Consider the following 14,603-nt stretch of genomic DNA (forward strand, 5'->3'; position numbering starts at 1 on the left):
TTTTGGGTTCATCACTTGACTGATAGGTTCGTCTAGATTTTGATGACTGAATCACGTTGAGTTGATAAATTCAATTTTCACTTAATAGAAACTAAAAGGGTCTTTTGCCCTCCTATTGGATTGGGTTAGGTTGGTAAAAAACTAACACACACCGTATAGTTAACCAATAAGTTAAATGGTTTTGTTTTCTCGTGATTTGTATTAACATACATTAGTCACTTCATTATTCACATCAACTATTCCAATTAGTTCCTTATATAATAATTAATAAATCAATTCGTCAAATCAAACACTCTTTTAACATATCTATACGTTTATTTTTGCACTCCAATTGATGGATAGCTTTAGTATTTTCTTTCTTTTTTGTTTTGTAAAAGAGGAAAAATGTGTTTTAAGGGTTTGATTTTGAAAATAATCCATGAATTTGAAGTGTCTAACATTAAAACAGTCTCGAAATTCATTTTAAACAATTTTTGTAAAATAAAGTTTAAATAAAAATGATCCTTTGAAAAAACACTTTTTTTTTTGCTAGTCAACCCAAACGGACTTGACTTCTAAGAGATTCTTTTTCTCTTTTGAAACAAAAAGAGTAAGTAACTAAGTTATGATAAACCATGGCAGTTGGAGTTTGAAGGGAAGACAAATACAGTAAGATCCATCTACCCGATTACAATATAAGAAAGAACGAAAAAAAGAAAATCAATTTTCTTAAGCATATACTAAAATGGGTCGTTTTGAAGACCAAATGTATTTAAGATTATCAAAAATTTGAGAAATGTTAAAATGAGTGAGAAAACAACTCGATTGCGTTGAGAACTATAGAAATCAAATGAGTTTCCTATTACAAATCATACTTAAAATGCACAATTCAATAACAATACAAACTCATTCAATCGAGAACCTCCAAACACCCTCACATTCTTCACTCCACAAGATTATCTCCCAAGTATGTGAGAACTGAGAGAAAAGGATATGGTCAATTAGGTTAATTATTTAAATAACAACCAAGTTTTAAATTCTTCTTCCCCTAAACAAGAGGAACATTACTACTCATTTGACCTTTTCAACTTCCAAACTAGAATTACCTAAAAACCATCAAAACCAAAATTAAACCTTTCCTATTTATAAATCAAATCACAATCACCAAATTAATTAACCATTACCCGAATCTCTCACTCTGTCTCTTCCATAAAAAGGGCAATAAAATAATTTAAAAATAAAATCAAATCCCTTTTCTGTCCTGAAGAATCGGCGGCCTGAAGAAGACCGAATGACCGGGGTGTCGATCGTCCCCGCCGTGTGGGCGGCCGTAATGACAGTGGCAGCGGTGTTTTCGGTGGTTGAAGGGGCCGGAATCGGGGCGAATTGGGGAATAATGTCATCGCACCCACTGCGTCCGAACATTGTGGTGAAATTGCTGAAAGATAATGGGATTAAAAAAGTGAAGCTGTTCGATTCGGATTCATGGACTGTGAGTGCGTTGAGTGGTTCAAAAATTGAAACGGTCATTGGAATCCCTAACGATCAGCTTAAGAAATTTGCGGAAAGTTACGATGACGCTAAAGATTGGGTTAAAGAAAACGTTACCACTCACATGTTTGAAGGCGGTGTTGATCTCAGGTTTAACTTCCATCTCTTTTTAGTTAAATATTTAACACAAAACAATGTTTTCTAATATTCTAATTTTTTAAATTTTATTATCTAAATAGTTAGAACGAAGAATACAAAATTAAAATTTATGAGATTTTAAAAAGAAAAGGGACGTCATTATTAGTTCAATTGTATATCAACCATATTAAACTTTTTTTTTTATTTTATATACTAACGACATTTTGTACTCTTTTATAGGAGTGTCTCATGAAAAATAATAAAATTTTTTATAATAATAAAATTTCTATCACTATATTAAAATAACAAACTTAAAAGCAGATAATTCTTTGATAAAAATATATTGATTCATAGTACTATGTAAATGTGAAATATCAACGTATATTAAAATTAATACTATAAATAAAAAAGGGACAAAATGTTACCTTAAACCAATTTTTAGGATTGAATGTGATGTTTGGTATTATGATCTAAATCACATTCATACATGAAATTATGTTTATATATAATTTACACTTCCTTAACTTTGGACAAAAGAAAGTTCACATTAAATATTAATCCAAATGATATGATATATAAAAAAGGCATTTCGAATGATATGTTATTTAATGAAAAAAATCTAAGAATTTGTCGTACAATAACAATTTTTCAGGTACGTGTCTGTGGGAAACGAAGCTTTCTTGTCGGCTTACAATGGAACCTACGTGAAAGTCACTTATCCGGCAATGCAAAACATACAGAAAGCTCTCGACGCCGCCGGCCATGGCAAAAAAGTCAAGGTCACGACTGCTCTCAACGCCGACGTCTATGAATCCAGCACCAACCTACCTTCCGACGGCCAATTCCGACCAGACATTTACAAGACAATGAAGGATATAGTCCACTTCCTCGACCGTAACAAAGCCCCTTTCATGGTCAACATTTACCCTTTCCTCAGTCTTTACCAGAACCCTAATTTCCCCCTCGATTACGCCTTCTTCGGCGGCGGTGCTAAGGCCACCAACGACAAGGGCAAATCCTACACCAACGTCTTCGACGCCAATTACGACACACTCATTTGGTCCTTGAAGAAAATCGGCGTCACCGACATGAAAATTATCGTCGGAGAAGTCGGCTGGCCGACGGACGGCAACAAATTCGCGAATGTAGAACTTGCGAAACGATTCTACGACGGACTGTTCAAGAAATTGGCCTCCGGCAATGGAACTCCGATGAGGCCGAAGGAGAAATTCGAGGTTTATTTGTTCGGACTTTTAGATGAGGACATGAAAAGCGTTCTGCCAGGGTTTTTCGAGCGACATTGGGGGATTTTCCAATTCGACGGAAAACCTAAGTTTCCGATGGATATGTCGGGGAAAGGGAACGACAAAATGCTGGTGGCGGCGAAAGGAGTGCAGTATTTGGAGAAAAAATGGTGCGTTTTGAAGGAGAATGTAAAAAATTTCGATAAAATTTCGAAGGAGGTGGATTACGCTTGTGGTCTTTCGGATTGTACGAGTTTGGGATATGGATCGTCGTGCAACAATTTGGATAAGCGAGGGAATATTTCTTATGCGTTCAATATGTATTACCAGATGCAGGATCAGAGTGTGGAGGCCTGCGATTTCAGCGGATCCGCCCATATTGTCAAGAAAAATGCTTCGGTTGGAAGCTGCTTGTTTCCGATCCAGATTGTGAGCACCGGAGAGAGGTTGAAGGCGGCGGCGGCGGCGGCCGTGGTTGGGCTTGTGTTGGGCTTGTTTGCTTTAGGTCTTTGAAGGAGGAACTTTTTTCAGTTTCTTTTCGAGGGATTTCTTTAGGGTAATTTTGAGGGATTTCTTTTCATTTGTTATTTATTTATGGAATTGTATTTTGTAGGTTTGAAGGATAACAAATAACACTTGTTGTCCCAAAAATGAATACTTATACCACTTTTGAGAAAGGAAAAAACTAATATTTGTTTTTTAAATTTAGCTTTAATTTATATTAAAACATTAATTAAACTCACACAACAATAATGGGGGCCAATAGATTTGCTTTTCAAATTATCCCATCTATTTGTACTTATGTTTAGGATTCAAACCTGATTACTCTACCATTGAGCTCTTGTAGACTTTACTAGTCAATATTATCTATATGGTGTAACAAGAGTTGGTACTTAACTCAAAATATGAATTATACATGATTGTCTTAAATTTTAAGAGTCAATTTTTATCATTTGAAAGTTTAATTTTTACGACAACGATAAATTTGAGAATCTAATTATAATATTTATGGTCAATTTTAATAATTAATTGAACCTACCACTTCACCTAATTTTGAAATTTGCTGTGGAGTCTATCTCGACATATTTTAGAATAATTTAACCTAATTTAAATTGAAACATAACCCCTTACGTAATTATTCCCTCCCATTTACTTTAGGGTTAGTTATTCACACCGATCCACTTCACACTCAGACAGCAGTTCCCTCCTTTCTTTCCTTCTATCTCTCTTACGCCCCTCTCAGCCTTGCGCCGCCGCATCTCTGTATCTCTCTGTCTCTCCGCCTGCAGCCACCGCATCTCTCTCCCAGTCTCCCTCTGTTGTCAGTCTACTGTCTCCTTCGCCGACCAATAAAAAAAAGAAAAAAAAAAAGAAAAAGAAAAAGAAAAAGAAAAAGAAAAGGGAAAATCGATTGCTTGACCGGTCCAACCATAACCGGACCGAATAGAACCGATCGTCTCAACTTTTCGAATCGGACCGAACCGATTTGCACGTCTTAGCTTACCTTGCCCAGTTACCCTTTGGCGCTAATTTATGAAATCAGACGCCTTTAAGGAGAGTACCCCTGCATATTTCTCTTCTTTCTCTCTTTCAATTCTGGGATTGGTTGACAATTCCCTGTTGGTTTCTTAGAATTCTATTCCCACGACAAAACATCTTCACTCAGTTCATAATTTATACGAAGAGAATTTCGCTCTCGTTCGAATTTGCGAAAACAACTAAATCTACAACCTCCTCGAACTTGCGGATTAAATTTTTGGGGTCCGGGGGATATTGGTTCGTTTCATTGATTTCTCTGAAAAGGCATTTATTCTGTTCCCAGTTCCGGTTCTGGCGGTGTTCAAATGGCAAACAGTAAGTATGAGTACGTGAAGCTGTTCGAAGATGATGATGAGGTGATGCTGCCCAATCTGATCGTCGTTCGAGTTGTTGCTCTTGATTTTCGAAGGTTTTCTTATTTAGTGATTCAAAATTTGCATTACTTTCAAAATATTGTGATCGTGATCGTGTCAAGTATTGCATTGAAGTTTTGTGCATTTTCTAATTTCCTCTTAACCATTGTTGATGCGCTTTCTCTTGGTATATATCAATATCTTCAAAGCCTCTTGCTTGCCTGCGCGTGAGGGGCTTATAAAATACATCCACCTAAGTGAGGCGACGCAAATAATGCATGATAAAAAGATGATATATCATGATTACACAAGACTAAATATATGACCTGCCAGAATAAGTTTACATTTGGGAAACCACACTAGGTCAACCTAGTGGCCAATAGGAACACTTGTAAAAAATGCTTAGAGGAGATAGATTCAAGTCATAAGGTCCATTTACCCAAGATTCAATTTCCTATTAATTTCCTTAGCAACAAATGTAGTGGGTTGGACAGATGTCTTGTGAGAATAGACGAGGTGTCTAAGTGAGCCTGAAAATTCATGGATATATATTAAATAACACGAAAGAAAATGATATTTGAAAATTTACTTAGCCATATTATGTGTTTTGATCTGTATTATGGGATAAACTGTTCTTTCAACATTTACTGTCATAACCGTAAGTAAGTTCCCTTTTGTTTATGTTCATCTCGAATATTATTCAGAATTTTTTCCCTTCTGTGGCAGGTTCTCTGAAGTTCATGGATTTGTGAAGCCAAATGACGAAAAGGCTTTGGAGTTGATGAATTGCTGTGCAATGGCCACAATGGAAATGTTTTCAGATGTAATATTTTCATATGGATTTAATGACGAGTATAGGTGATCTGTTAGTTGATTATTATGTTTTCTCCTTCCTTTTAACTATTATTTACTATCGAGTTTGTTGTCTCTTCCTGACAGTATATCAACTATTTATGTATTCTTTATGTAACAGTTTTGTCTTTAAGAAGACATCAAAATTCTACCAAAGGCGTGCCAGGTTATCCTACTGATTTAAGTCCTCTATTTTGATGTTTTTATGACATTGTTCCCTTGGAATTCGATATACATGTGATGTAGAAAAAGTCGCTTTATCCTTTATTGTTGGGCATCATGCACGAGGATTGTTTTAAAAGCACTAAAACAGAAATAAAAACTTTAGTGGTGAGACCCACAAAATCCTTGGGCAAACAAGGAGTGGAATTCCCAAATCCGTACTTCCTAACTACTACTTCCAAACTCCTTAGCCCAAACACAATTTCTTGCTGTTAAGTGAAATATTGTACAAGGACAGCATCAGTATTTGAAATTCTAAAAACCTTCTCATCCTTCAAAAGCCTTCGGGGAGAAATATACCATGAAGAAATGGAAGAGTTCCAATAAGGATTAATCGAGCTATTTTTATTGCAAGTAACAACATAGAGCCCTGTATTATTTTTCTTCTTTCATTCCGTTTAGGAGTTGAATAATAGTGTTTCGTATTATTTCTGTCATAAAACAATGTTCCTGTTTATGTATTAGTTTGCTTCTTTCTTACATATTAATGATGAGATTTAATTGGCCTTATGCAGCAAATTATATTCGCTCGTCGTATCTTTCTTTACCTCAGTATATATAACAAAATGGCAAGATGTCTTTCTTCAGAAGAACTTGAGATATGCACCATCATTTCGTGCACATGTAGTACGTTGTGCTTCTATAGAAGTTCTTCAAGTATATCTTGCTTGGAGACAACAATTCTGTAAGTGGTTGCTTTTTGGTTTGAAAATCCATGATATTTCTAGATCTTGCAGGACCTACAGTGAAGTTGTACGCTCCTATTTAAAAAAAATAATGAACTTGTATGTCTTTTTTTTTTTTTTTTTTTTTCCTTTTGAGTTGGCAAGTGAAAGGTCCTTATTAAACCTTTCAAATTCACCTTTTTTAGGTCATATCAGTAACTTGGACAATACATGCTTTTGGAAACTGGTTGAATGTGGGAAGACAGACAGGGAAGCCCAAGATTTTCTGAAGGTACGAAGTTGTAGTTTTTTGTATTTTGCAAGCTTGTTGACTTAATGTGTATTTTCAAATTTGCAGGTTACGGAGAAGAAAGAGAAGCATGAGTTGCTTTTTCAAAAGTTCAATATTAACTATGCAAATCTTAGTGCAATTTTTCGTCAAGGATCCTGCATTTTGACGACAAAGGTTGTGCTCTTTTAAAAGAATTAAATCAAAATATTGATTGTTCACTAACTTGATTCTTGTTTTACTTGCATCTAGATTTTACCTTATTTGACACTGAAAGTACTTGGAGGCAACAATAAACATTAAAGAAAATTATCTTCTTTGCTGTTTCTATTGAGAAAATAATTGAATATGCGTTTGTATTTTGGTTTCTTTTCCTTCCCGAGAGAATCTGCATCAACTCTCATGGTACGGAGCTCTCCTAACCACATAATCTAAGAAGTTCTACTTTCTTTAGGTTGAAGATATTGTGAAGTACCATGAAGATGGCACTCCTGTTAAGAGATTGCGGAGAAAGGCGACAGTGATTCATTCACCAAATATTGCTGGACGAAAATTTTGGAATGAACATTCCATTCTTTTAAAGGAGCTAGGTGCTTTCGCAACGGACGTTGATAAAATAAATCCAGATTACGTTAGGTCCTTCCAAGTTGAGAAGACACTAATGCCGTGTACATGGGTAGTTATAAGAATAGATGGCTGTCATTTTCACAGGTTTGTTCATCAGATGCACCCAATTTTCACATTTCCCCTTTAAAGCATACAGTCCTTATACATTCATGTAACCTTTATTCTAGACTTCTAGTAGTCATTTGATGAAAACCCAAGTAGAATTGGAATAATATTGAAATAGAAAAGATAAAACCGTACTAATATATCCTTAGCACCATAACAATATTCCTAACTGCTCCAGTGACATTCCCATCATCATTCTTCTATAAGTGAATTGACTCTACAACCTGATTTCTCAGTAGACTAGGATATTTTCTTGCAAATTAATAAATTTAAATCCAAAGAGCATTGTTTTTCATTTTTCGCACTAAATATCTGCAATGGCACCAAAATTATCTAGTGATCACTGTTGGTGATATACAATTAAATTTGCCTTCAACCACTAGCTTAAGCTTTTGGGTGAATTGGCAGTTTAATAATTACCTTTTCATTTCAGTTTGGAGCTAGCACAAACTTGCATTATAATTACAGGAAATGTAGTTATTTCATACTTTTTCTAGCTCAATTTTTTAGTTCAAAGAAAAACAGTTCACAACTATGCTTTATCCTAGCTAGAAGAAAACGTGGAAAGTCCTACAATAGTTAAATGAATAGTGTCATAGACCTTCATTTGATCTTTCACCTTATATCTTATTCTTTTTAGGGTTTCTTTATTCCAGTCTCCAGGTACTTCAAGTACAATTTGGAAGAATACAGAGTTAGTTTCTTAACCATTGTGGTTAGAATTTATTAAGGTGTTTTGCGCTTTAGCAGAAAAAAAGTTTTAATGAGTACATGGTAGTCATTTTCACTTATGAATGATGAGATCGAGAACATGTAGTATTAGGCACATGATACATTCTTTTCCTTAAGAGCTCGGTTATTGGAAACTTAGATATGATACTTAAGTGGATTGGTTGTGGTTTTGGTAGATTTTCAGAAGTTCACGCGTTTGAAAAGCCAAATGATGAGCACGCTTTGAACCTTATGAATTCATGTGCAGTTGCTGTGATGGAGAAACTTCCTGACTTGGTCTTCTCCTATGGCGTTAGTGATGAGTACAGGTGCTTTCTCTATTTTGACTTTTGTTTTAATTTCATTTGCGACACTGTGGATAATTATATGTTTATGATTTTCAGCTTTGTATTGAAGAGGTATTCTCAAATTTATGGACGTACAGCTAGGTTTGTCTTGTTTCCTATTATGTTTCTTCTGCATTTTTATGCTGCTCTCTTATCCATTAGGTACATGGAAGTCTCAGATGGCTGATTATTAGAAATATTTTAACCTCATAATTCATGATTGGTTATCATTACTGCATGAGAATATTCGCATATGACCATTTTCAACTTGTTGGTTATTTGTTAAAATTAATCATTTACACAAAAGTAGAGAGTGGTCTATGATAGGAAATATAAAATCGGAATGTTTGTCAGCCTTGGCATAGCTTAGTTTAAGTGAACACTTTTCGACCCAAGAAGTTTGAATCCCGTAACCCTACATTTTGCACCTAAAAATAGAAAAGATTTAATTATAGTTGTGAACTTGCATACCTTTTTAACGATTATATGACCTAGTTTTGGTCGGAAGTAAAGAAAAGTTTCTATGTTTTCTTGCATTTATGCAAAGTTATATGATAAGCATTTTAGCTAATAAATGTATGTCATTTATTAATGCTTCACTTGAACATTCATCCTTGCAGTGGAATGGTGTCCGCCATTGTCTCATTATTTTCTTCCCTTTATGTAATGAAATGGAGAGAATTCTTCCCACATAAAGAGCTGAAGTACCCACCTTCATTTGATGGACGAGCTGTGTGTTATCCGTCGGATGAGGTCCTTCGGGACTATCTAGCATGGAGACAGGTTGATTGTATGTACTACGTTATCAATGTTAACCTAATCCGGTTTTTTACTTTGCAAGGATATTCATTCTACTTTATTGTCTAATTCTTAGTGCTATAATGAAAATTTAATCTGTCTCTTCAGAGTTCCTAATTTACTTGATACCTATTATCTTATCGTTCCTTTGAATTTACAGGTCACATAAATAATCAGTATAATACATGTTTCTGGGAGCTTGTTAAGTCTGGAAAAAGTAAAAGTGAAGCTCAAGCCTGTCTCAAGGTGCTAATTCGTTTCTTGCTATTTTTGGTTCTATATGTAACACTTTTTTTTAAAAAAAAAAAATTTCTCTGTTCATTGTGGAATTTTTCGGTATGGGGGACTATTTGGAATGACTTTCTAAATGCATAAAAATACTTTTTAAATTTCTTAGAAAATCAATTTAAACAGGTTTGTAAATAGTAGCACCGACTTGGAATGATCTTATTTATTCACATTTGTTTAATTGTGTTTTAAATTTCTACATACAGGGTACTCAAACACAAGAGAAGGAACTCTTGCTTCACTCACGATTCAATATTTCTTACAATGAGTTACCACTCATGTTTCGTCAAGGTTCTTCTGCATTCTGGGACAAGGTTTGTCTTTCTTCTTGTCCTAATAGTTATTTTGTTTGATTATTCCATATTTGCTCTGAACTAAGTTTATGGAATATCATATATTTATGAGTGTATATATATATATTATGATCTTATACAACCATTTGTATATGTTCCCAAGCGAGGTTGATTTTGTTGCGCAGAAAGATGCCACAACGGGGGACAAGAATCCAGATGCTTGTTGCGAGAGAAAAATTGTTGTTGTGCATTCTAATATAATTGAACGTAGTTTTTGGGAAGATCATCCATGGATACTCGACAAAGAAGCATGGATACTCGACAAGGAAGCATGGATACGCGACAAAGCAGCATGGCTTTTTTAAGGAGTCTCTCTCTGTAATTGTATAGAAATCTTGATTTTGTTTATCATTTAGAGAACAAAATTACACTTCTGGCTCCATGAAAGACTTGGTTTCTATTTGGTTCTGTAATGATGTTTAAGGCCCCAACCTATAGAAAGGGCTTCGTATCTAGTACACCTAACAAGTATTATAGAAGAAGAGCTTGGAGGACATACACATGGTTGGTAGTCATAAGATAAGACCCTAGGAGGCACTGCCTCTAGTCAATATTAGGGACTTATTAGACAAAATAAACAAATTCAAGGGTCTAGACTCTTCAGGCTCAAAAGTATAAGAATTAAAGTTATAATTTAATTAATGTAAAACTAGTCAAAACTTCAATTTCATTGCAAACATGACACTTTCGAAGTATTCTTCAAACTTGAGTAACTTTTGTGTATTTTTCAAACTTAACTAGTCTGTCTAACTTTAAGGCGTTCTTATACTAAAAAATTCTTTCAATTTTTTTATTTTTTATAAAAATTATAATTCGGTCATGTAGGTTAGGCTTAAATTACATTTGTGGTTATTTAATTCAATTTATCTATGCATGTAATAAATTAGTTCAAATATAATAGTACTTTCCATGATAGGAATTAAATGATTATGTACAAGAATTGACGAGTATATATTAAAATCGAGGTGTAATTTCAGACACACCAGATTAAGATAACTCAGAACTCTCATAAATGGAAAACTCTCATCAATGGAAAAGATTCAAAAGAACGGTGTGAGAGAGAGAGAGAGAGAAAGATCGAGAGAGTCCGTTTAAAGCAAAAAATCAGGTCCGTTTACTCGCTGAACTACTTCAAATGCAACTTGTGCAACTATTTTGAACCAACCATTACTCCACTGCACTGATAAAAACAGCTCCAGATAATCTCCATTCCTACTTACCGCTCCAGTGCGTGCAGTCTTTCTTGTTCGTTCTTATCAAACAGCCAATACGAATCCATAGTTTGTATTTTAGCCATTACAACCAGATTTCACTACCAACGTTACCGATCACCCTCAACAACTTTTGTTTGCCCGACATGGCACAAGCACGGTTAACTACAGAGTTTTAGTGGTCAGGTGTGTTGGCAGTGGTATGGACCCATTCTATAAACTCTCAAACTAATAACCAGAGAACCCTTTTCTTCTTGGCTTCACTTCTTGTTTGTAAATTCAGCATCAAATTCCTTCTGAAACTGTTCCCGTGATGCAGTCGTAGCCGACAACATAATGTCATCGATAAATTCCCTTTGAGGAAATTCATCAGGCACAAGGGCCTGATATATTTCGAACTGCTCAGCAGCTTCCTTTTTTTTGTCCAGCAGACTGTATATAATCCCCTGCAAGAAAGAAATGCATATAGTTAGATATCTTTCATTTCAGTATTTCATCCTTTCCCCCAAAGAAAAATTTCCTCTTCAATAAGCTAAATGATCATATTTTTCTTACTATGCGAATTGTGATGCTTGGCTAAATCCTACTTTCATTTTCATCTTACTTTTCCCACTCATCAATTCTCTATTCATATTATTCAGTTGAATCAAACCCATAACATTAATTATAAATGTTTCAAATACAGACAACCATATCTTTGGTGCAGTTCATTTAGTTGAAATGAATGCCAACAATCTCAGAACATTCATACCAGTTCTTGACAAAGAAAAAGTATAGTTTCCTCCATATTAACGTGACACATGAGTGCCCTAGTACGCTGACTCGCTGAGTCATTAGACATGCAGTGTGGAAATGGACTAATCCAAAATTATGATAAAAAAGATAGGTAGTCTGAAGATTATGTCAGAACCTGGCAGAGATGGGGTCGAAAATCCCTTGGGTTTTCCTCAACAAGATTTTGGAACTTCTTCAAACCCTCTTCCAGTTCCCCCTGAAAGCCAAACTACGTTGTTGGACAAGAATCCGGAGCATTAAGGTGGAAAATTAGAAATTCTCAAATGCTTAAAGATTCAAAATAATAACAGAAAAGTTCAAGAATTGGTAATCAATTAATAAAAAAAAAGAAATTTAGAAAGGCAAGAGAAGGAACTTTATCTAGAGGCTACATAACAAGCCAGATCTAAATTGCCATTGCCATCTCCACATTTCCATAAAAGTTATGTGATTTCTCTCTAGCATTTCAAGCAATCTGTGTTGACTGGCAAAGTCTTAGCTTTACGCCTTTTCCACAAAACAGCATAATTAACAAAAATGAAAGCAACCTTAGAACACTGAGGATTATACCACCTAGACCTTAAAAATAGGAATACATAATGACATTTTTTTTATCTGGTACTTGTCAATGTACAATCCAGTCTTTCATAACTTTAGTCTCAACAACTTTTTGGAGTAATTCAAATGCATATAACAGCCAGTTAGACAAATAATTTTCCAATGCTAGGCATCCAAACATTTGCACCCTTCTACTAGATGGATACAGTGTAAGAAGCAGGAAATCCCCAAGGGTTGAACATAGTGAGAAAGAAAAATATGGACTCAACCAAAAAGTTACATTTTCAAACAGGGAAGACACAAGAGCCTATTTGAATGACGTTCTAAATATTGAAAAAGTGTTAAGTTGAAGAAAAAGTATTTATTAAGCACTTAGAAAGTCAATCCAAACATGTCCTAAGTAGCAAATGACCTTCACAACATGCATTTGAGCAATTAGTATCCCGATGCTCCTATGTTCGGCAAGTTTTTTCTCATCACGAGCAATATCTAGCGCCTTATTGAGCATCTCAAAGACAGATTCACCTTCATTGTTCTTATGCATCACTAACGCCAAACCCTGAAGAAAGTGCAAATTGAAAGTTTCAAATTAAGCATTGACTTACCTTATTAAAAACATTTAGAAAAGCCATAAAAGGTTGCAGCTTCATACTAGCAAGGCAGCCCACAGACGAGATGACAATATTGAAGTTTTTATTACATACTAACATGTTAGTTAGTATCTTCCCTTGAGAAGTTAAAAGATTTCTAAGACAATATCTTACATCATGCTTGAATAACATGAATAGGACTGAAGAACAAAAATTGCCTTCACAACTACAATACCTTCAGAAAATTTAGCCAGCATGATGTAATAATTCAAGTTCAAATAAAACTTTAGGGTAAAAGTCATATCAACTTCTTTTTAATTGGAAACAAAACTTTTCATTGATATAATGAAAAGAAACCAATGCTTAAATTATAAGGAGAACTAGAAATCATAGAGCGGAAAAAACCACATCAACTATTCTCATAGAAGTCATTTCCTAGCAGTTCTTGCTCAAAAACTGATGTCTTAACATTACTTTCAATTTTTTCCAAAACAATTTCTAATGTAAACATCACATTGGTTTAGTACACAAATAACAACTTCATCTAACATTTGCACCAAATGACATTAAAACCAAGACTATCAGTCTATTGAAACATAAATCTATTTTCATATCACACGGTTGAGCAAAAACCTTACGTGCAGAGCTCTAACCAAAAGAGGTTTCTGCTTCAGAATTTCCATGAACAATCTTTTAGCCGTGCCCAGCTCCCCCAATGTCTCATAACAAAGAGCCAACAAAAGTCTCCATTCAACCTCATCAGGCTCAAGATCAATCAACCTCTTAACATACTTAATGGCCTCCTCTGTCTTTCCACTCCTCATTTTCCCATACAAAACAGCTTTCAGAGTATCAACATTACTTGGATCATGCTCCAAGATCCTCTCCCACATCTCTTCACTATCCCCCTCTGGAATTTGAGCTTTTTCGGCCAATGTTGGGTTTTTGCTGCTTGTCTGAGCAGGCAATGCCCTGGCATATCTTAAATTGAAACAACCCATGAAGATAAATGACCCAACAAGAAAACCCACAAATTTTTCAACGATATACTTCGAAAGTTTTATCTGGGGTGAGGTAGAACGACGTATATCGGACTCAGAGAGGTTTGAGAAGAGGGTATTGTGAATGGGGGAATGAAAAATTTTCGGTGAATAGAACAAGCTTTGGGAGGATAGTTTGTAATTCTTCTGAAGAATGCTAAATCGAAAGTTAGACAATGCCCGGACATTGTAGCTTGAGAATTTGGGTGGTCCGGGAAGTTCAATTTGAGAAGAAACTGAGAAAGCTGAAGTTGAAGTTGAAGCCATTTCTTCTGCCGAAGAGCCGAACGGTTACCTGGATTTTTATTTTATTTATTTTTGGACTTTTTTTTACCTTCATACAAAAACCTAAGGAAACTGCACGTGCGCGGCACACCATGTCTTAAATCCGTGGGTCAGTATTTATACATTGGAGCTTAAACCTTCGAA

At 35.1% G+C, this 14,603-nt stretch overlaps 3 protein-coding genes across 7 annotated transcripts; 2 read left to right on the forward strand and 1 right to left on the reverse strand.

Moving 5' to 3' along the window:
• Positions 1–1,161: 1,161 nt before the first annotated feature.
• On the forward strand, positions 1,162–3,556 carry LOC103484682 (glucan endo-1,3-beta-glucosidase 8). Its single transcript, XM_008441902.3, has 2 exons — positions 1,162–1,620; positions 2,261–3,556. The coding sequence occupies exons 1-2, from the start codon at positions 1,271–1,273 to the stop codon at positions 3,363–3,365; spliced, it is 1,455 nt and encodes a 484-aa protein (XP_008440124.1). The 5' UTR covers positions 1,162–1,270; the 3' UTR covers positions 3,366–3,556.
• Positions 3,557–3,999: 443 nt separating this feature from the next.
• LOC103484683 (tRNA(His) guanylyltransferase 2-like) lies at positions 4,000–10,497 on the forward strand. 4 transcript variants are annotated; one of them, XM_051088679.1, is made up of 14 exons: positions 4,004–4,800; positions 5,471–5,602; positions 5,718–5,762; positions 6,334–6,503; positions 6,690–6,775; positions 6,842–6,949; positions 7,227–7,483; positions 8,145–8,198; positions 8,413–8,544; positions 8,620–8,664; positions 9,183–9,352; positions 9,521–9,606; positions 9,855–9,962; positions 10,127–10,497. In XM_051088679.1, the coding sequence occupies exons 1-14, from the start codon at positions 4,697–4,699 to the stop codon at positions 10,304–10,306; spliced, it is 1,677 nt and encodes a 558-aa protein (XP_050944636.1). In that variant the 5' UTR covers positions 4,004–4,696; the 3' UTR covers positions 10,307–10,497. The 4 variants fall into 4 exon arrangements, 3 of the variants coding, with proteins under 3 accessions (XP_050944637.1, XP_050944636.1, XP_008440125.1); XR_007823105.1 differs by lacking the exon at positions 10,127–10,497 and having other exon boundaries at positions 4,000–4,800; positions 9,183–9,345; positions 9,855–9,918; XM_051088680.1 differs by lacking the exon at positions 8,620–8,664 and having other exon boundaries at positions 4,003–4,800.
• A 594-nt stretch (positions 10,498–11,091) lies between these two features.
• On the reverse strand, positions 11,092–14,594 carry LOC103484686 (protein SLOW GREEN 1, chloroplastic). 2 transcript variants are annotated; one of them, XM_008441905.3, is made up of 4 exons: positions 13,773–14,594; positions 12,957–13,103; positions 12,123–12,203; positions 11,092–11,658 (listed from the first exon to the last, which is right to left on the reverse strand). In XM_008441905.3, the coding sequence occupies exons 1-4, from the start codon at positions 14,439–14,441 to the stop codon at positions 11,473–11,475; spliced, it is 1,083 nt and encodes a 360-aa protein (XP_008440127.1). In that variant the 5' UTR covers positions 14,442–14,594; the 3' UTR covers positions 11,092–11,472. The 2 variants fall into 2 exon arrangements, with proteins under 2 accessions (XP_008440127.1, XP_050944638.1); XM_051088681.1 differs by having other exon boundaries at positions 12,123–12,215.
• Positions 14,595–14,603: the final 9 nt, after the last annotated feature.

This window comes from Cucumis melo, chromosome 8 (genome assembly GCF_025177605.1).
Source record: "Cucumis melo cultivar AY chromosome 8, USDA_Cmelo_AY_1.0, whole genome shotgun sequence".
Taxonomy (NCBI): Eukaryota; Viridiplantae; Streptophyta; class Magnoliopsida; order Cucurbitales; family Cucurbitaceae; genus Cucumis; species Cucumis melo.

Bases quoted from the DNA above. Each gene is read 5' to 3' on its own strand.
- LOC103484682 (XM_008441902.3), top strand. From the start codon at position 1,271: ATGACCGGGGTGTCGATCGTCCCCGCCGTGTGGGCGGCCGTAATGACA. The intron at 1,621-2,260 runs GTTTAACTTCCA...ACAATTTTTCAG, and splicing joins GAAGGCGGTGTTGATCTCAG to GTACGTGTCTGTGGGAAACG.
- LOC103484683 (XM_051088679.1), top strand. From the start codon at position 4,697: ATGGCAAACAGTAAGTATGAGTACGTGAAGCTGTTCGAAGATGATGAT. The intron at 9,607-9,854 runs GTGCTAATTCGT...TTCTACATACAG, and splicing joins AAGCTCAAGCCTGTCTCAAG to GGTACTCAAACACAAGAGAA. The intron at 9,963-10,126 runs GTTTGTCTTTCT...TTTGTTGCGCAG, and splicing joins CTTCTGCATTCTGGGACAAG to AAAGATGCCACAACGGGGGA.
- LOC103484686 (XM_051088681.1), bottom strand. From the start codon at position 14,441: ATGGCTTCAACTTCAACTTCAGCTTTCTCAGTTTCTTCTCAAATTGAA. The intron at 13,104-13,772 runs GTAAGGTTTTTG...CACTTTCTTCAG, and splicing joins TTTTGGTTAGAGCTCTGCAC to GGTTTGGCGTTAGTGATGCA. The intron at 11,659-12,122 runs GTTCTGACATAA...TCTTTCTTGCAG, and splicing joins TTCGACCCCATCTCTGCCAG to GGGATTATATACAGTCTGCT.